At 41.8% G+C, this 22,235-nt stretch overlaps 1 protein-coding gene across 5 annotated transcripts in view; it reads left to right on the forward strand.

Moving 5' to 3' along the window:
• Nucleotides 1–22,235, forward strand: part of FUNDC1 (FUN14 domain containing 1) — a 49,666-nt gene that overhangs the window by 22,849 nt on the left and 4,582 nt on the right. For 3 of the 5 annotated variants that reach the window (XM_030476374.1, XM_030476371.1, XM_030476372.1), the window contains exons 2-4: nucleotides 11,296–13,440; nucleotides 15,617–15,773; nucleotides 17,594–17,669. In XM_030476374.1, coding sequence (XP_030332234.1) covers nucleotides 13,068–13,440; nucleotides 15,617–15,773; nucleotides 17,594–17,669 — 606 coding nt within the window. In that variant the 5' untranslated portion in view covers nucleotides 11,296–13,067. Of the gene's footprint in view, nucleotides 1–687; nucleotides 850–11,295; nucleotides 13,441–15,616; nucleotides 15,774–17,593; nucleotides 17,670–22,235 lie in introns of those variants that run through there. The other 2 variants (XM_030476375.1, XM_030476376.1) reach the window with 2 other exon arrangements.

Here is a 22,235-nt window from a genome sequence, read left to right on the forward strand (position 1 = left end):
CCAGCTGAGAGGACACGGCTGAGAAAGGGGGGTGTGGGAGTAAAGAACAAGGAAGGAGAATGGAGATTAGTATTTTATTAGATTTTCTGGCCTCTTGAATTTGCCAGTTCTCCTTCTTGCCAAGAGGGGAAGTCTCCTGTTTCTCGCTTCTTTATGCTCATTCCCAGGCTGGCTTTGTGTGTCAAGGCAGCGACGCTGTTCATCGAGGAACAAATATGAATTCTTTGATCTTTGTAACCTAACTTTGCATTTGTGGGGTAATAAAAACCAGACAAACATGCATGCACACATTAAAAGACAGCAATGTATTTATAAGTGCAATTGAGCTATGATTAATTCCTCACACTTCATTACAAACTAATAAAAATCCATTACAGGGCAATGGATGGATCCTGTTAGGAGCAAGGAGCCCGAATCTCCTCTGTTCTGCATGATCTGTAGCCACATACAACTTTGCAAAGCATGGGCAAACTCTAACAGGGCGATTTGGCAGTATTTCATAGATGCATTGCACATGTGAAAGTGACAGTGCAAGCTGTAACAACATTTAGCATCAGAATACCAGCAGACCTTTTAAGTCTTACATAGACATCTCCCTCTGGGGAGGATAATGGCCTTTTTTCTGTTCCCGAGATAAAGAGGAACTTGCTTTTCTCTCCTTTCCTTCAAAACAGACTCTACATGGACAGAGGAGGGGCATTATCTACTTGCTAGTGGCATGAGGCAGCATCTCAGATATGGATTACCTCAGAATTATCCTTCTTTACAAATAGGTTGTGAAACCATGGCTCAGTCTCTAGGCAGGTCCCAACCCTGCCTTCGCCCAAGGAACACTGCCACTGATGACAGGTATGCATTTTCCCTTCCCTTCGTTACCTACCCTGTGCATTTCAGGGGGCTTTAATCCCTCTGGTGCAAGGTATGTAGCTGCATAGAGCAAGCCCCGTTAGACGGCTGTATCTGCTACTTGTTCAGAGAGCTCAGTTTAACACAGAAGCACCTGCCAACTATTTCTCCAGAGCCACAACCCATCTGCATGTAGCTCTGGCTAAGAAGTTCTTCTGAAATACCCTTCCTGTGCTAAATATACTGATTCCCTGATGGCATCTTGTACCGTTTGCTCCTGCCTCCAAATTCGTGCCACAGTAGCATCCGGTTTTGCTCCTCTAACATTTGGGGAGGCAGGGAAAGGCACAAAGGGGGGGGAAGAAGTATTTTTAGTTCCTTTTATTGCATTTCAGTATGATCGCTTTCTGGTGTCAAAGGAAATGTAACTGAAACCCAGTGTGGGTTTGGAGTAAGGAAAATGTCAGATAAAAATTAACATTTTAAATCAGGGAAATGATTTGTGAATTAAAATACTTTCTTCTTGTGGCAGAATCACCTTCCCTTTGCCTTCAGGGTAGCCTGAACAATTTCCAGGCCAAACCAGTATTTGAATTCTTGTTCTTCCCAAAGAAAACCAGTGGGTGGGTTTCTGTCTAGGAGCTAAACCAGAAACTTGCCCTAGGGTTTAGCTGCAGGTCAGGTTTGGGAAGCCACCGTCCTGTCCGTCCTGCTGGCCTCCACTAACGGGCACGAGGTGCCTTGTAGCAGACATAGGGATAGCATTACACCAAAGCTGCTGCAATACCTGCTGTCGCACTGGTCATGGTACAAACATAGTCGACAGCAAATACAACTTCATTGTCAAAGGTGTGATCCACTGCTTTAGACTAACAATGCTCAGCAGTGTCTCCAGTTGGTTTCTGGCTAGTACAGCCTGAAAGGAAACACTTGAGTATATTCAACAAGATCCTGCAATCCAATATTCATTGAACCCTAGAAAAGGCAATTCTTTTCAGTATAATTTCCAAAGCAGAAGAGTAATTTGGGTTGGTTTGGAATTGTGAACCAGGAAGAATACATTGGAAGAGTCCAGGCTGTGAGTGTTGGTTGGCTTCAGCCCACACGTGGAGGCAGTGTTGGTCTGCCCTCGCTCGTGGGCTGCTCATGCCACCATCTGAGGGGCCCAACAAAATCAGAGAGATTGCAAACCTAAGACACAGGAACGGGGCTGTGTCTTTCTTTGATGTGTTTCCCTGCACTACAACCCTTTTTGGGGCAGAATGGCTTTCAGCTCCAGTTCCTTCTGCAACCCACCGGCAGCGCCGGGACACAAGCTATAGCACTGGCATGAGGAAGGGCTGGGAAGCTCCAGCAAAGGGTTGGGAGCAAGCGGCTGTTCTCAGGGAAAGCACCACGTCAGCTGGCTTCCTTGCTGGAAGCACAGCCTTGCGAGGCTGGGCCTCAGGTTCCTGGCCTCATCTCCCAGGGAGCACAGAGACCTGTGACTTTGATCCTCTGAAGACAGAGGTTTCCAGTGAGGTGTCTGCAGTGACCTGTGGTGGCGGTGCGAGAATACCCCAACATGGCCTGACGCATTTTTTAAATCTATTGCACTCTACCATAGTGAACCTGGATCAAAACCAATGCAAAGCTGGAATACAAATTCCCATTCCTCAGACAGGAACAATGACAGAGCTCTTCATTCGCACCACCTTTCAAACCCCATGCTGCGATCATATGAAATCCCAAAAGTCAATGATCCGCAAAAGTTATTTCTGCAGGCCAGGAAACGTGGAGCAGGAAATCCCACAAAGGACCCCTTCAGAAAATACCCATTTTTATTTTGTTCATCTAAGGTATGTAGCTAGCCCTGGTCACTATGGATTTGAGGTTTTCAGTCTTTAAGTTGTTTATCCTCTTAAATTCTTTGCCAGATATATTGCAGATAAGGTGTAGAGACCCCCACCTGATGTGATGTAGGAGGTCTGAGACAAAATAACACCTGAACCCAAATCCCAGGCTGTGGCTTTAACCACAAGGCCAATTTCCCCTATAATCTCACTGGATTATGGAGAAAAATAAACAGTTTTTTAAGTCTATTTTTTATTTTATTTCACCAATAATCTAATAATATAGAGTTTACATTATATATATTTTTTATATACACAGACACACAAAACGTAGAAATGCACGTACATATATTTCAGGTAATATTTATAACCTAATGGCATTTATATAATATATGCATGGTTTATACAACATTTAAATTCTATATATGCATTCATTTTCAAAACCCATTAGTGTGACACTTAGTTTGACACATTGTCTCTCACTGCAGAATTGGTATTTTCTACTTTCCCCCCTCTATTCATTTCTTATCACAAGCCACAAGAAAGCAGCTTCATCTGAAACTTACTTTGGTGACATACACCTATAAATGTGTGGCATTTATTTTCCACATTGCGGCTCACAAAATGTTGCCATGCTATTGCACTCCTTTGTTTAAAGTTCCCCTCTCAACGGCTCTCTGCAAGGGCTGTGTAGGAGGCTTTGCAGCAGGGAGGTTTGAAACTATTTTTCTGAAAATGATTGTGAAGAGTCTGTCCTTTTCAAGGTCTTGGCCAGCTGCACAGCTGTTTTCCTCTTTTCATTTTCATTACTTCTGCAGCACTGAATAATAGTCCTTATCTAGTACTTTATATATAAAATAAATAGTTGAATTTCTACCATATGCTTCCCTATTCAGTAGCTTTTACTGGGCACTGAGGCATTTTCAGCAATTCTCAGTTTGCAAGTATAGTATTTACCAAGTCCCTTAGAGACCAGCCAATTTAGGGAGCAATTTTGCCACTATTAGGCTCATCACACATCCTTATATTGCATGTAGTCCCCCAGATTCAATGAGTGTCTCATAGTTATGGAGTAAATTGATATCAAGGTTACCCAGAGAGGTGGTAGATGCGCTATACCTGGAGACATTCAAGGCCAGGCTGGATGTGGTTCTGGGCAACCTGATCTAGTTCAAGATGTCCCTGCTCATTGCAGGGGAGTTGGACTAGATAACCTTTGAAGGTCCCTTTTGACCCACACTATTCTGTGATTCTATGATTCTCTGATTTACGTCAAACCCTAGTCTTCAGCAGCTGTCTCTTGCCCACCTCTGATGCCAACAGCCTCAAGAAGTATTTCCAGGAATGCTGACCAGCCAGCACCAGTACAGCCACCAGTCCCCTGCCAAAAAATTCCGTCCAGTTTTGACCATGGCCATGGAAAGGACAACCAATGCTCCCCAGCACCAGTAGTCAGCATGGGGTCGTAGCTCATGTCAGCAGAGAAAAAGCACCAGACGTCGACTTACCGCCAAGTATTTTCACCCAGTGTTGTAAAGTAGGCGTTTCACAGGGTTGGCAGCCAGGAGTTTGGTCCTACTCTCCTAATGGATAGGAGCCAAATGGCCCATAATTGAAAATCCTCATCTGCTTCAAACTGTGCAGGCTCTTTTATTCATGGAGGTTACAAGTATCCTACACAAAACAAAGCACTGATCTGGTTCCTGCACGCCCCATGAGGAGATTCAGCCATGTGTGACACTTCCCTCAGCCTGTTCACCCGAGAAACCCACCTATGCCCCAAATCCTTGCAGGATCTGTCCTCGGTTGTACTGTGGCACAACACGCTTCACATGAAGACAGCGGCAGCCTTAAAGTTTTTGCATACATTGACATATACACGAAAGAGTGGATACTTTCTCTTGTTCCAGGCACTTGGACTATAAACGCATAGAGAACTTGAGTAAACAGAACTTTCTTAGTATGTTAAAAAGTTCAGACTGTGGAAAGAAGACATTTCTGAGAAACAGATTTTAGTCTTTGAAATAATTAGACTGAGCTGAACAGATTCTTGGCATTATTTGTAAGCCAGTCATTGTTCAGCCTTTGTACTTAGAAGAGCAATTATGACTCCTTTGGAAACATCCTTAGCCGAACTCTTAAAATAATAAAAACACTCCTCCATAAGACTACATCAACATATGGTTTTTGTAATGACAGCACAAACAAATCACCCACTCATCAAACAGATTTAGGAAGAAGACAGGAACAAACCGAACAAACAAATTTTCTGAGATTACTTACTGCTCCTGATCAATCAGGAGAAAAAATAAGTATCTAAATTGAATTCAGGAATTGCCTATGGGATATAGAATACACATAAAATATACAAAATACAAAGAAGCAAAACCATAAATACCACCAAACACTGTAAAGCAAAATTTATAGATAATATGCTGTGAAGTTGCATTTCAAAAATATTGATCTGCTGATGCCCAGCTTTAAGATCTGCTCACTAGTTTGCTTTTTAACTGTGTTACTTCCTTACATGAGTAAGAAGAAAGAAGCAAAGTACATGTACACTAGTGATCATTATCAGAACATCCTCCCTGGTTTCACCACCCTCCCAGTAACTCCAGGGTGAAGTCCCAGCTGAACAAGAGCTGGTGGGTGATGCGCATCCCTGCTGTACTTCCCTCTGGTAGATGCTGCTGCGTGGTGACTGCATGGGTGTTAACTATTTTGAGTTGCACAGACCCCTGGCACCTTTCTGTGCCTCCAGCCAGCTTGGTAGTTCTGTGGTATGTACTGATGAGTTAGTATCGCTTCAGAGAAGTGGAGTCCCAAAGCACATCTGTCAAGGCCTCTGGAGCTTAACACCAACACAGAAAATACACTGGCAACACAAGCATCAACAGGAGGCTGGTCCTGGGGCATTCCTGAAAACATCCACATCTTTAGAAATGTGGAAGTTGAGGTAAATGGACACAGATAGGTTTTGAACTGTAAGTCACTCCTGATCTTACCTCACATAATATATAGAATTGTACATGAACACACACATACATGAGGCCTCTACATTTTCATAGCTTCAATTTTCTCACCACTGTTGCACACCTTTTAAGTACTTTTTCAGGTTTTTCCAGAGCCTGGAAGGACTACCCTTCTTTGGATCACAATGTCTGTCTCTCTGCTTACTGTCCCTTTTTATGCATATGCTGGACATGGTGCCCAGCAGCTGAATCTCCACAACCTCTTCCTCTGCCAGGTGACATACAGACCAGTTCTCCTGCATGGCCTATGTCCGTGCAGCACATGTATGGCACCCTGGGGCTGAGCACTGAGGAACACATTGGCTGCCAGCAGCAGCCAGTGCACCTTCCACACAACTCCCTGTGACAACTTCAGCCAAACCTCAGTGCACAAGAAAAAGGGAGCAAACAAACTTCACATTCAAAATGGCATTTGCCATCTGACAATTACCCAGAGAGTGCCCTCAGTGTGAAACAGAAGTTAAAAAAGGAACATAAGTAGATTCATCCAAGAAGTGATCCTGCCTGCATGTATGTCTGGTGGTTTTGCTTGCCCTCTTCCGAGTGAATATGTGTTTTGTGACTGTAACAATAGACTAGAAAACTCTACATGCTAGTTTTGATCCCAGTTGGAAAGTGGACCAAGCAGATCTCCCACACTACTCCTCCTCCTCTGAGTAACTCTAGATGAGACTGAATGAAAACAGCATAAAAACACTGATGGCTGAACCAGAGTCCCTCCGACCACACTCTCATTGTTGCTGCGGCCTGTAGGACTGGTAACAGCACCAGGAAACATACAGCAACCAAAACTTCTGTAGATAGAGTCAGAGAGTCTTGCTCATTGTCAATGCAATGAGTCAACAACAGGAAGAGAAACCAGGTTTCCTCCTCTAATCCCTACCCATGCCATTTGCAGCTTCATTCTCAGGATTGCTGCTGCTACAGATGTTTAGCTCAGAATTATGTCCCAAACAGCTTCAGCAGATGGCACTGCCTTTGTCCTGCCATGTGCTGAAAGCTCTGCATCGTAGTGCTTGGTCTTCCTTAGCGGACTGTAGCTCTCTGCAAAAATCATTGTCAAATCCTTGGAGAGACCATAAATGCTGGAGATGATCAGTGGTGATGAGTCAGGGTGGGTGGAATATTTCCACAGAAACAAATGTTAATGAAAACCAGAGGAAAAGGTGAATGTTATCTGTCTGTGAGCAGATTTATCAGAGGCAATGGCGGCTTTCAATTTTTGTCAAACTGCATTACTGTTTTATCAGAAATCAAGATTTGAGTATTTAAAACTTGGAAAAATCAACAGTGCTACTGGAAACAATGCTGTGATATAGTCTAATGTCGGCTTATTGAGCTTTGAAGGCTAACTAAACGACAGTCTGATCCTTTGGGGAATTTCTCAAGACTTTGTTATAAAGAAATTAAATTTTATTTGACATTGCTGTTGCGAAGTTAGGAAAAATTTCTGGTGATGAAGTACCATTACTCCACACAAGTGCAACAAGGAACGCCTCTCTGACTTGTAGGTCTGTCTCTCTGCTTGCCAGGGGCCTCAGTCTTTGCAGGAAAACTACCCTTGAAAAACAAATCCAGTTCTCATCTAAGGGCCACCCACATAAGCCAGTCCTTCGGCCAGAGAAATGTTATTTTGAGATCTGCATCTAGGAAGGGGATATGGCCACAGGGAGTGGGGCAGTTGGCAGCAGCCCTGTGCTCCGGGAGTCTCATGTTTGACTGTGCTGGCATGTTTTCAGTTATCTGAGGGGAAATGTATTTAGTTTTATTTCAGCTAAAACTCGGAAGCAGAGGAGAAGCTGTAGGAGGGCTCTTCATGAGCTTGAGGTGAGCTAAGAGCAGCCAGGTGTCTCAGTGAATGCTACCTAAGATGAGCAGAGCAGTATCTGACTGACGGTTTTTCCTTGCCAGCAGTGATGACTCACATGAATTATCTTTTCTCTTGGTATACTGTCTAGTGTTTACTCATTACAGTTCTGTATTGTTTTTCATTTCTTGCAAGAAAATGAAAAACATTATTACCACATTTCCCTTCCGTTTAGGATTTTTAACCTTTTCTTGGTACAGGGCTTCACAAACAGAAAAGCCTGAAATTCTTTGGGCTCTTTGGAGCATTGGGCATTTCTCTGGGCATTTTTGGAGGGTCCTCAACTTTTTCAGTGTGGACTGTTTCTAAATCTGCCCTGCCCAGTTATTATCCTATTACTGTTAGCTTCGTAAAAAGCTCTGCAAAAGAGTTTTATTCTTCTCTGACTTCTGTGCGCTTGTGCTACAGAAACCTAATAAGAGCATCTGTTAACTGTGGAAGTGGTATGTACGGTTGATTCATCCTCACAGCTTCTCTAAAAAAGTAATTCCTTACACTTAACTTGCAAGACAGACTGCCAGAAGGTCCTCTCTCAGTCCATGTGCTCACTTTCTCCATTGGTTTGTCCGAGTACTTGAGGCTTGTCTGAGTGACAGTGGCAGGGAACTCCAGAATATCTACAAGATATAACAAGGGAATTGGATATTTGTCTCTTAAAAATAAAATAAGTTACTATATGATGATCATGGCTAAGAGCTGTTTAAATAATTTCTCTAAAATAACACATTACCACAGTCAGTACCCTTCTCTGAAATTTTATACTATGGATATACAGTAGACAAAAGGTTACCTCTAGAAAGCTAACAAACTTTTATTTTCTTTTTACCTACAGTAAAACTACAAATTAAGAACACAATTTGCAGAACCCTTAAAAACACACGAAACCCTCAAAAATCTGATTTGCATAAACACGAGAAAAGTTTTTAATCAGAATATGACAAGAGCTGCATCTCGCTGAGACCTATATCACATGAAAGAGAACCTTCCAGTGCCTTGCAAGACCTTCTGCTTTTTTAAGACTCTCAGTTCCCCTCCCCACCCTTCATTTGCCTAGGTAATCACAAGAAGCCTCAGATTTAGCTCAACACTCCAGTCTTTATTAAGCATTTTGCCTGTGCAAGATTAACCTTTGTGAGTCACACTAGTCATCTCCTTCTGCAGTCTGCTCCCACTGCTTAAGTATTAGCTACCTCCTGAAGAAATCCTAAAGCAATAATGAGCTCAACTTCACCAGATGCGCACTACCGCAAAGCCTAGCTCCCCTCTCAGTGCATGGCATACAGACCATGCAAACGCCTTGATGGGATTTATACAATAGCATGAGGCCATGGCCAAAGCTCTGTGCTGCACTCCAAGTCTAACAACAGATCAGAGGTGAGATCAAAAGACTAATGGATAATCAGCTTGCATTATTAACAATGTTGTGGATAAAATGAAGAGGAAAGATCAATCTCCCTCCTTAATATTTTAATTTCCTTACTTTTCCAGGCTAGGGTCATGGGAATGTATCCTGCCACAGTCTGACCTGACACTAACCATTGGTTTTGTTTTGTCAGTAAAATGCAGGTGCCGTGGATCCAGTGTGTCTTGCTTGGGTGAAGTCTTTGGTTCTTAACTGTTTAAAAACCTCTCACAGCACACTAAATATAAGGTTTTTCTTTTTGTAACTATTAGTTTAATCCTTCAGCAAGGGACCATTTAAACTCTTGTTAGTCAACCCGGGAAACGAACAAATCCCTTCCCGTACCTGAGGAGACTTTTCTCTGCCATTTTCTGGCCTATTGAGCTTTGAATAATGGCATATTCAGTCCAGTTTTCGAAAAGCAATCATCCACTATATTCAATATGTTTATTGCCAGGTTATTCAAACTGTACTTACCAGGTTTATTCTGCTGATAATGTAAGTTTCACTCACATATGACCTAGTGTAGATGGCCTGCAGCGTGTGTTGCCTTTAGGTTTTATAATTAACCACACAAGATGGTTAAAAATGCAAGCATGTGTGTCCCAGCTTGGAAGTCTGGTCAGCAGCACAAAGGAGCCGTTACTGTTGGAGTCACGCAGGCGTTTGAAGTTTAGGAGGCTCTCTGCTGCTTTTTGGTTTTTAGATTGCTTATTGTGCTGGGTTACTTTAGTAAGATAAGTATGCCATGCGTGTTCTCTTGCAAGCCATAGGAGTGACCTTGCCTGTCACAGGAACGTGGCCAGATGGTGGAGTCTGAACTTGTGGCTAGGGCTTACAGAGTGAAGAGAGCAATCTTTCTGTGCGGTCCTTTTGTTTCAAAGAGCCTTTAAGAATGATGCAAAAATGTGGCCTCAGTTTAAATTGCTTACCTTTCCTTGAAAAATTTGTCCCTGTGGATAGCTTAACAAAGGCACCTATGTGCACTTAGTTTGAATGGGTTTGGGGGATTCTATACATCACAACGGAGATGGTCAAAAGCTCTTCAAGATAGTCTGGATCTCTGGAGCCCCTAAGTTTGCTATCTATGCATAGGTTGTGAAGTTTGGAGGAAGCAAGAGCAATCCTGATGGCTTTTTCTGTGCTGGCATCAAGCCAATCCCATAGGCAGTGTCCACAGCTCCCATGCAGCTGTAAGGCACCTTAGCAGCCACCCAGAGGCAGCTGAAGAGGTGGCTGGGCTAACCACAATGGCTGTGGTTGCCAGAGACCTACTGCATTGTACACGACTGGTACTCTGTTGGGAAATGTCTTGTGTTAGGAAGCAGGTGCATCCTGATACCAGAAGAGAGGTACCAGGGTCTCACAACCTGCTGAAAGGTCTTTTCTCTGGCTTTTTCCCAAAATCTTCTTTTCAGCTTGTCTCACTGCCCTGACTCTGCAAGAGTGGTGCAAGAGGAGGCAGGGCTGCCTGGTGTACTTGCATGGCACACCCAGGTGGGATCCAAAACAAGTGCAAGGCTGGGCTTGTCAAAAATGCTGTAAAGGCTTGTGGACCAGCAATGTGTGAATGCACTTGGTGAGGTGTGTGGGTATCCCAAGGGTACAGCACCGTGGGGTATGTCTGAGAGAAGGGTGCAGACATGGCCATTTGTACCGCTGAGGAGAGTGAGCCCCAAGATCAGAGGGACCTCAAGACAATGGCATTAGGTTTGGAGTTGAAGTTGGACTGATAATTGCAGGTGAGATGCAGAAACAACCTAACAGGTGGTCACAAGACAACGCTTGAACTTCAGACCAAATTCAGTACCCAGCATTTTGTCAGTGCGTACCTACATATTTAAGACAAACTCAATTTAACAAGCACAACACCACTTTCTAGTTTTAATCTCTAAGTTGATGCAAACAGAAGTTGCATGTAGAATATAATGCAGTTTCTAATATTAATCGTGAAAAAGTATTAATGATATCTCTCCATTCTGAAGGGAAATTAATGTAATTGCCTGTACAGACATGAGGAAAGTCATCTGAGAAATGCTGCTGCATGATCAGTTAAAAACAGTAAAACCAAATAGTAAGAATTTGAGCAACAGAAAGTAGAAAACATCTCATCCGGCAGGCTCATACAATCCAAGCATGACTTTCTAGTTGTCTCCCTTACCTTACTAGCATATGACTTGGAAATCTTGCACAGACGTAAGACTGTCTCTGTCAGGCATGGGATGAGAAATTTCAAAGCCCTTACGGGGATGATGTGAGACAAGGTGGCTACATTGAAAATACAGAAAATCCTTTCTCTCTGTTCTCTCTCTACAGCCTCACCTACACAATGAACAAGAGAAATGAAAGGTTGCTGGAGCTCCACAGGGATGCGCTCAGACAGAAGAATAAACAGAAGCAAAAAATTATGTTCTCGGATCTCCCCGAGAGATAGAAATGGAGCCGCTGAAAGCCAGCCATGCGACCTGCTGCAGGGTTTGCAACTGCAGCAACAGCTATGACTCTTCAAACAGCCAACAGGTCTGTCTGCGTTAGTCGAAGCACCTTCCCTCTCTTCCGGGCCAGGAGATCATCTGCTACAGCAGCCCAGTATCCCGCATGCATATGCTCAGGTATAAACCCAGGCTGACAACAACCAGGAAGACCCAAAATATCTAGATAACGGGAACCTTTTCTAGAGATACCAGGGATGAGTTAGCTGGGCTGCCTTTGTCTAGCCTTGGTGTCGTGAAAGAAGCCAGCAAAGCAGCTGGTTTAGTTTTGCTAGCGTGCTTCCTTCCACTGTTCATTGTAAGGACTGTGTAACGCACTCCAAACTCTTTTTAACAAACTGCTAGTGCGAGAAAAAAGATTGTAATTTATTTAGCAATAAAAGTCAAAGAGCTTTTCATTATTAGTTGGGAAATGAATGAAGAAAAGAATCATTTGTGCTTAAACATGAAAGTTCAAAGATGTTAGGTGTTGGTCAGAACAAGTTGTAAGAGACAAATTTGTGTTCAATTTATTGAAAATCTTAAGAAAAATAATATATTACCTAGTTCTGCCTGGAGCGCTATCACTTGCAAATGCTTGTAATAAAAATCAGTCAATAAGCAAGTCACTATTTTATATGCTAACTTCAAATTTTATAGGCTAACTTCAATCTCACAATCTCTCAGCTGATTTAAGAAGGACCTTCACATAGAACGTATGTTTTTCTTCTTTTTTTTGCATGTCTGTTAAGGTTGGTGTGATTAAGGGTTAATGAGAATCCTAAATGCATGGTTCACGTGTAGCAAGATAGATCTCACTCCATAAAAATAGCTTTAAGACATAGGAAAAAGTAGGCTTTTCTCAATATAATTGCCTGTCTTGTGTATTTGCAGCCCAAGAGTCCAAATGAGAGATTTTAAACATGTTAAAACAATCCATTTCCAATTTTCTTTTATTATTTACAATAATTGAACTGTCTCACTTTCTTGATGTTCATATTGCCACAATATTCCTGAAGCTGTAGTTACTGTGCCAGTTACCTCTACATTATGGCTACAAAGGTTGTACAGAGCTGCATACAATAAAAACAAAATAAAAGCTGTAAAATACAATTGTGCGGCTCTGAGCCTACCAAAACCCAACTGTGGCATTGAAGGAGGGAGTAAACCAGGGTTGGGTGATGCCAAATTTCATCTTTTTTAATGTTTCACAGTTCACATTTACATTAAGCTTGTTCTTTGAGGGGCCTCGCACTTTGTTTTCTTTTCTGGTTATTATTTTTTATGGGACATGGAATACCCATGGCAATGTGGTGCTTGTTTTCCAGTGTCCTCACCGTGTGTGGTACACTGCAGTAGCGTGTAGCTCGTTGTCCAGCCATTACACCCGTTCACTTCTCATCCACAGCACGAGTTATCCTGAGCCTGAGGACCTCATACACATCACCAGGGTGAAGGAGCCTTCCACCGCACATGCAAGAAGCCCCAGGCTGCGGAGCCCCAGGGCCAGCACTGCCACAGTGACCGGGCGCGCCTGCAATCTCCCCGAGCCGAGGGGACGGCCGCCGGGCGCTGACCGCGGAGACACCGAGCCCGTGAGGGGGGGGGGGCGGCGAGATGCCCCCGCCAAAATGGCCGCCCCTCTTCCCTCCCGGCCCCTCCGCCCCGAGAACTACAGCTCCCACAATCCCCCGCGGCTCCGGTGGACCCGCGCTGCCTGAAACGCCACCCGCCGCCTCGGGAGGAGTCCCCGAGCGCTCCCCGCGCTCCCGCTGGGGGAGGGGGATGAAGGGGAGGAGCTGCGGGCGCATGCGCTCTGCGTCCCCGCGCCACAGAGGGGACGGGGCCTCGGCGGCGCGGGGAGAGCACAGAGCCGTGCGTCCGCCGGCGGCGCCGAGGGGCTGCTGGGGGCGGAGCAAGGCAGCGCCAGCCCCGGCTCCTCTGTCAACACCGGCCAACATGGCGGCGCGGAGGCCCCGCTCCGCCGCAGGTCAGTGGGCTCCCCGGAGGCTCCCCGTGGGCTCGGGCGCGCCCGCAGCGACGCGTCCCGTCCCGTCCCCTTACGGGAAAGGGGGGTAGGAAAGGGGGCAGCGCGATCCCTTGCCGGTGCTGGCCCCCGGGGGCAGGGTGGGATGGCCCGGGCCCTGTCCCTCCCCTGTACGTCCCTCCTGCGGCCGCTGGGGGAGGGGCGGGGCGCCTGCGCGCCGTGATTGGCGCGTCCCCGCTGATTCGTCCCCGGCTGGCATCGAGCGGCGGCTGCTCTGGTGCCCGTGGCCCCGTGTCCCGCCCGCCCTCCTCAGGCCCCTCCCGGGCTTCACGGGGACCCCGCCGGAGTCTGCGGAACGGGACCCGCGGGGCGCGCCGGGGAGCCTTGGCGCGGTGTCCGTGGCCTCTGTCAGCTCCTCGCCTGCCGTGTAACGCCGCTCTGCGCAGGCACAGCTTCGTGTGCTTGGAGAGTGTGCATGATACCGTCCCCCAAGGAACGGGGTTTTTTCCGTCAGTTGAGAATTGTATGAGTCACAGAATGGTTTGGGTTGGAAGGGACGTTAAAGCTCATCCAGTTCCAACCCCCTGCCACGGGCAGGGACATTTTCCCCTAGATCAGGTTGCTCAAATCCCGACCAACCTGGCTTTGAACACTGCCAGGGATGGGGCAGCCACAGCTTCTCTGGGCAACTTCTGCCAGTGTCTCATCACCCTCATACTGAAGAATTTCTTCCTAATATTTAATCTAAATCTTTTCCACACAACATGTTATGCTTATTTGAGTTTTGGTTTGAATAATATTAATTTAGGGGCACCATTAACTAACAGTCTATGAAAGTGTTTTTATGTTCTCCATTTAAAGGAGTTGAACAGTTTGCTCTGATTACCTCAAAGTTGGAAAGAAAGAACATTCAGTAACAGCTTTTTAGCATTATGGGACTTGCTATTTATGTTCTAGTACTCAAAGATGCTTAGGCGCTGAAATAATTAATAAAATGTTTATATCTACAGTCTTACTTTATAATTGTAGGTAGTAATTTGATTTCTCTTCCTCTCTGAAATGTCCCGGCATCATTGCTGAACTTGTATTCCACTTTAAATATATTTAACCAATATGGACTTTTAATTCACGTATGTATATCCACAGAACAGCGATTTAATACATTTTTCTTCTAAAAATTTAAAATCATCTCTTCCATTTGATGTTTGAGTACATGTGGTATTTTGGATTACTAATTTGAAGTTCTAGGATGCCTGTTTTGAAAACGTTGGCAGAATTGTACTGTATGGAAGTACATGACAGAATTGTACTGCATGGAAGCTGGGACTAATGGAAGTCCCAGCTTCATCTATTTCGCTTATTATGGAAAAGGAACAGAACAGGCTGTTCTTGGCTTATTAGTGTATGCTAAGGTCTGTCCCTCTGAGGAAAACACTAGGCCAGAAGTTCTCAGTATTTCAACATTTAAGTCTAGCCAGAAGAGATGTGCGTGCCTTCTCTTAAGTTAGACCTGTTTCAAATTGCTTAAGATCAAAGCAGTTGCAGTAGATAAGATGGAAGCCCTGCATTCTGTGTCTGAAAGCCATTAGCTGCATGATAGAATCATAGAATAGTTTGGGTTGGAAAGGATCATCTAGTTCCAACCCCACTGCCATGGGCAGGGACACCACACATTAAACCATGGATGAGCTAAGAAAGATTTAACAGGGTAAGCATGTCGTGATGCTTTCTCAGAACATTTTCAATGGGTTTCAGCCCAGGATTTCCTTAACCATGGCAGTTGCGTTTTGTGTCTGACAGCCCTTGCTGGAATAAAGCCCTTGCTTCATCCTTTTTTTTCCCCTCTCCTTTAATATTTTCTGTTGTTATTTGGAGTCCGTATCAGCTTTTAGTATCTACAGCATCCTGCACTAAGCTGTTCCACAGGTTAACCAGGGCTTCTGGAGGGTGGGGAGTGAGGGAGAGGAGAGGAAGACTTCCTTTTTTTAATGTTGAACAATTTACCTGGTAGTTTCATTGATATCTCTTAGCTCCTTTACTTGAACAGGGAGGAGATTCCTGTTCAACTTTTCACCTTTGGCCACTTAATACCAAAACCAGTTCTGTTGATGTTTGGGGGCTTTACATAGTTTGTTAATTTACTCTGTAACTGAGAAAAAGTTTTCTTTTTTTCTTCAAGAACATGACAGTGATGACGATTCCTATGAAGTGTTGGATTTAACAGAATATGCGCGGCGTCACCATTGGTGGAATCGTGTGTTTGGCCGGAATTCAGGACCAATCGTAGAAAAATACTCCGTAGCTACCCAGATTGTGATGGGCGGCGTGACTGGCTGGTAAGGCAGCATCACTTTTCATAACTGTCCCAGACCTTTTACTGTGTTAGAAGATCCTTTCCAAGGCTATTTGAAGCATATGTGTATTTATCTTCTCTAACGGGATTTCCTTTATCATTGATCAAGATTATTCATGTGTGAACAATTTCTTAACTGGTTACTCTGACTCATCATTCTGAAGTGTTTTTGTAGTATTGGAAAAATGCCAGTTATCTAAGGGAACGCCTACCAGTTACAGTGAAAGGGATTTGGGGAAATGTCAGAGCTCTGAAAGTACAAGAAATAAATGGAAAATTACTGCATTTAACTTTTGTTTGTATGGAAAAGCTTATTTCCTTACTAGTATAGATTTAGAAACCTAGTTATGATATTATGGCTAAGACATACTTTATGGATAAAAGAAACTAAGGAAAAAAAAAAGTGTGGGTGAATGTAGTTTAATTAAGGGCCCCATTTCATAGAGTCTTTTTTTCCTCTCTAAATTCAGCTGGAGCCATTTTGAACAAATTAACAGTCTGCTGCTCTTATTTAACCGAAGAGAGATACCACAGCATAGTTATGCTAAAATAACTCATGGTGAAAGCTAGACAGTAAAGATGGGAAGTTAAACTGGAAAATGTGGTCACAGCCTTAGTAGCTCTGTCAGGGTATTTGTTATTTGTCAAAGGTATTTGAATGGTATTAGTCTATTCTAGTGCTCTTAAAAAATAAGTTTGATGAAAAGCAGCATTACGGGAGCATGGTAACTTTTAGAACAGAATTATGCAAGATTTGGAAGATGAAACTAAAAACTAAATTTTCATGTCCAGGCTCAGTACAGCTTGGAGGCATATAGGCTTAGCTTTCAGCCTGATTTTTTTTTTAATTTGCCTCTGTGGCCTTAAAATTATTCTTTAAGTTAGATGTGTATGCATAAATGCTGAAGCTTCTAGGGAATAGTTCATCTAGCATCCATAAAAACTGGCTTATTGAAAGATCTGGAAACTGTATATTTCAGCATCTGTAGACGTATATACCTCTGTGTATGTATTCATATATAAATATGAATTCACTATTCATATGTAGGGGGGAAAACATTCCCCTCTTTGTGTGGGCTGGTGCGGGGGGCGGGTCAGACACGAGCAGAGTTGCACAGAGAAGTCATGGAACCATCATCCTTGAAAGCATTCAACACTTGCCCAAGTTACGATCCTGATCAACCTGATTTAGTTTGAAGGTTGGATCAGACTTTGCAGCTGGCCCAGTTTTGGGAAGGCAGCTGGACTAGATGACCTCCAGAGGTCCTTTCCTGCCCAAACTATTCCATGATATTGATATCTGTGCTGTCCTCTATTTGATGTGGGAGTGTTTGGAGACTGCGAACAAGATAATTAATTTTCTGCTTGCCTTGATCCATTAAAAATAGACTAAGGCTGTGTCCCAGTAGAAGGGCCTCACTGATTTTAACTCTTGTGGAGGGTTGTAACTTCTTTTTACCTAAGATATTTAAGGGTTGTGTACTTAATATAAATGATGGTATAATATCTTTACCTTACATTTGGGAACAGTTATAATGACACTTTCATATTTTTACGTTGTGCTTTATTAACACACTACGTTTAATAGCAACATACAGCTTCTGTGTATACACAAGGTCTGGAGATCTCAAGCTTACTTTAGTGTTTGTATTAAATATTCTGATTTTAAAATTTAGAAATGTGAAATGATGTATTTGCTTTGTTAATATCAAAATAGTTGTAGTTGGGAATTTTGGAGTGTGGCATTGTTCAGCAGACAACTTCATTGGACTGGGTTTTTTTTTTCTGTTTTGTTCTCCTAAGGTGTGCAGGATTTTTGTTCCAGAAAGTCGGAAAGCTTGCAGCAACTGCAGTAGGTGGTGGCTTTCTTCTACTTCAAGTATGTAGCATTTCATGCTTTATAAGTTCACAAATGTTATTTACTAAACAATAGGAAAAACACAGCTGTTAGGCAAAATTTAATTAGGTAGGCTTCTTGTCTACTTTATCTTTTTAGTCTTATCACTCAGCTGAAATATAAGGCAAAAACTTGTATTTCAGCTGGAATGTTGTGTACAAACAAGACATTTGTGAAAAATCAGTGGTATATCAGAACCTACTCTATCCTGTAAAATAGTTTGCAGTAAGCCAAAAGAAACCTCTGTGCACAAACTGAGATGCAGTGTGTGATTCAGTGTTGCCACATTAGAGGGACTGCCTGTAAACCTATGGGAGATCAAGTAATTTAAGCTGTGTTTATTTAAATAGATTTGAGAATTTTATTGGTGCTTTAGAAGGAGTAGGTTTCTTTGGCAGTTGCTTGGAAGGCTTGCTCTGGTCCTGTTTTGAAGCCATGTTTTTCTCTTTTTCTCCCCATGCTGTATTTGCTAGTTTTATGTGTTGAGCCTCTGAAGCTTTGCTGATTTCTGATAGCTTCATTGCATTCCTCTGTTCAATCGCATTTCAAGTCCAAAACTCTTTAATGATGTTATCTGGCATGACCATTTGCATTTTTCATCAGAGACTGTGGTTAGGGCAGGATGTATTTCCAAAAAGGCTTCAAATTAGATGACAAAACTTTTAAGTGAAGGAGAATTTCATATAGCCTTCCGTAAGATGCCAGGTAATTCTTAATGTTTTTTACTGGCATTTTTCATGTCTTAATACCTGTAAGCCTGTCATTTTTTCCTCAAATCATTCTAGAGGAAATAGACTGGTGCCTGCTTAGGTTCAATAATGTACAGCTTTTTAAGACAGGATGTTAAAGATACATATTCATTTTTTCCAACATGACCCTGGAGGATTTCTGAAAGGCATATCCCACTTTTAGTTACTCCTTTGATTGTAATGGCTGTTGCGGTCAACCATTGGTCAGGAGGGCTTGAGTAGTACCTCTGATTGCTGCTGTACAATGCACCAAGATGTCACAGGTGTTTGAAGAACTCTTCCTTCATGATGGTGTTTTCTACTGGTTTGGTTTTTTAAAACCACATGCTAAACATATAACTGAACTGCAGCATTCTATGTGAGAATGTATGCTCTTGGAACCGTTTGGTTTAAGTTGTTTTAAACAAATATAAAGTGTATTTTATCTTGAATTATATGAAAGCAAGCATCAACAACAATGTAAGAAGTCAAGGAGAAATAGTTTTGATATGAAGCTTTGTAGTATTAGCATTCATTCTACTTCACCATTGTGCACTGATAACTTTTTAAATCTCCTGGAGATCACTGGTTATTTTGCTTGTACCTAAACATAGGGATGAATTTTACAAGAGTGTTGAATCTGAAATGGTTTAGACTTACCCAGATAAAAAATTTTTGGCAAAATGTGCTATGCCAGCAAATGAATCAATGGGATGGAGAACTCTGGACCTCTTTAGCCTATAATGTGTATTTCTGGATCATGAGGGAAGCATTAAATCTTTATATATATTTGTATAGTTAATATAATATACATATATATGCAGTGGATCTTGAAGTACTTGTTATCCTTTTCATCTAGTTGACTTAAAGATCTGAATCTCTCTTACCATTTTGTAAGCCACTGGTCTTAATTATTTTCATGACAATTCTTATGTAAATATGGCTGAAGAGCCTAGGAACAGAGGCCTGGCATCCAGGCGTAGCAGGCAGAATGTTGCCTGCAGGTGCCTTCTTTAGTACTTCTGATTACAGGAAACTAAAAAGTTAAAACTAAGGCATATAAAAAAGAAAATTGGTTAAAACACATTACTTGTGCACTATTTTGGCTTGTTGAGCTGTGAAGTTTGGGGAGCTTTCCTGTACACAAAATAGATTTGCCATGTGTTTGAGTGTCTGATTTCTTAAATCAATCTCGTTTACAGTGTATCTGAAAAGGAATATTATCCAAGAGGAAAAATGAGTTGCATATTTTGATTGAGTTGTCTATATCTTTAATTAAGTAAGATCAGATTCTGTTGGAAAGGAATGAAGTAAATGCCTTGGTCTTTCTTTTTAATTCAAAACGTTTTGCGTTTTAAAGCTGAGTCATAAATTCTATAGTGTAATTACATTTCTGTAGTCTTTAATTTTTTCATTTAAAGATCACACATCGTGATTTTAATTTCCCTATGAATACATGTTCAGTGTTTCCCCTGAGTGGGCAGAGGAGTGTTTCAGCACATGACTAGAAAGTTCTTTTTATCTGTAAATTTCTCTGAAGTTGCAGATTCCATTTCAACTGCTGATTGCAATATTGACATTGTAATTAGGCGCTAAACCAAGAAGAACTACAGAAGGGAAGATTCTCGGCTAAAGCCCATTCAGTGAAACATTTCAGTTCTCAAAATTAAAAAAGCATTTTTTTCTTCAACATGTGATGACTTCATCTCAAGAAATCTAGTAGGAAACTGAAAACAATACATTTTTGGAGTGTCAGTTTGTACAACAAGCAAAAAAGTTCTTTTCAGATTTTTGTAAGTAGTACAGAAGTTTTTCAGTCTTAATACAGATTAAATGAAAAGTAGTGTGAGGAAGAGAATAAAAATGGCATTACAAATTTGCGTAGTTTTTCAAAATTAAGATCAGTTATCACATCTTTGGGCTGGATATTTCATCAGCTTAATTTGATCAGTTAGCTGTCCTTTTTTATTGAAATAGATGTAGTTCTTCCAATGTGCTGGTGTAAGACCAGTACCCATGCGCTACATTGAGGAAAATGTAATTAATTTCTCATAACAAGTGAGGGATTTTCCTTGTATAACTTTTACTTCATAGAGCACAGTTTGGTGAAATCCCAAAGAGTAAGGAAGTATGAGCTCGTGTGGTTCTGCTATAATGAATTACCTAGAAACAATTGTTATTAATGAGTGCCTGTTCTCTCTGTGGTTTTAAACTTCTTTATTTTTAATAATGGTTTCATTGCTTTTTGTTCTGCAGTCAACATACAAATTGCAGGTTTTCCCATTGTGTGTTGACTATTATTTAACCATAAATTTATATTTTTGTTCGGTTATTTGTGCTTTCATTAATATATTTTGCCTCATCCCATTAATATGCCGTTGACAAATTCAGTTCTTCCTCAAATTATTTTCTAACTTATGAAAAGTAAGTCTTTGGGGGGAAAAAAAACCAAATCAAACCCAAGAAACAAAATAAACTCTTGAGACCTCCTTGGCTATATTTTGTACAGGTGTTTGTTGATACCATGCCATGATGATGATGTGGCATCTCAGTGAAGTGGGGAGAGAACAACCTGCTTCTGAGGGTGGGGACTTACTAAGAAAGAGTTATACTCAGTTTTGCGTTGAATATCCCATTTGACAGTTGATGTGTACAGACTTTGAGGGAACATTCAGTGGAGTATCCAAAGCAAATGGTAGTTGGAAGTTAGCCTTTTATTTCTGGCAGGTTTTGACATGAAATGGAGGGGCATAGTTTCTCTGCCTTTGTGAACTGGAGTAGTGTGCCAGCAGATGGTGGCTGAAGATACAGCCTCTACCATTTAACTCTTCCAAAAAATATTGTATTATTTCTCAGTCCCTCCTTATCTTTGTATATTGAAGTAGAGACTTGTCAGATCAGTTCTGGAAACTGGTTGAGTGTGATGGGGATTGCTACCTATCTGAATACCAGAAAACACCTTAAAAGCGTACATGGCTTCTGTGTGCTGCTCAAGCAGTGGAGCACAGGGAGCTCATACGTACCTTCTGGGTTTGGTTGGGCTGTTTGATATTGAAAGATTTTGTCTTTGACGAAATTAAAACTTTTGTCCCATCTTGCCATATAAATTTTTACTCTTAAACATTTGTTACTCATTACTCTTAATAATATTTCAAAAAGTACCCCCAAAATGAGGTGTTCCCTTTTAGATTCTTCGTTTTCTTTGATTCGCGTAGAGAAAAATGTACATATTTCTAGTATTCCTGCATTGATGTATTTTTTTCAGTTGCCTTTTCAGGAAAAATCCATTCTCTTTTTAACAGTTCTGGAAGATCTTGAACAAAAATAAATTTTACTAATGTGATATGAGATATACATAAATATATTAAATATATTATTATTCCACTATCATATATACATGTATAGATTGTATATATGTATAATAATATATACATATATATACTGTATATACAGAGATCTACACCCACCCCCTATATGTCTCTTTAAGAATATATATATATATATCTCTGTAGACCTGTATGATTCCTTAATATATACAAGTACGGAACTGATAATGGAATATTATTATTATAGTTTGTTATTGTAGGGGCTGGGCTTAAAAAACAATGGTGAACTTTTAAGATTTGTGTTTATATAAATTTACTGTTGTAAGTGAATATCAGTCTTTATAATTTATTAGGGTTTAAAAATTGAGGTCTGACTCACCAACATTTGAATTCAGTAGGATTATTTCTGCTTACATACGAAGTTATGTGATTAGTAGGATTACAGCCAACATAGATATGACACAGGCTCTGACTGTCACTGCAGTGAAGTGCAG

This window comes from Strigops habroptila, chromosome 2, assembly GCF_004027225.2.
Source record: "Strigops habroptila isolate Jane chromosome 2, bStrHab1.2.pri, whole genome shotgun sequence".
Classification (NCBI taxonomy): domain Eukaryota; kingdom Metazoa; phylum Chordata; class Aves; order Psittaciformes; family Psittacidae; genus Strigops; species Strigops habroptila.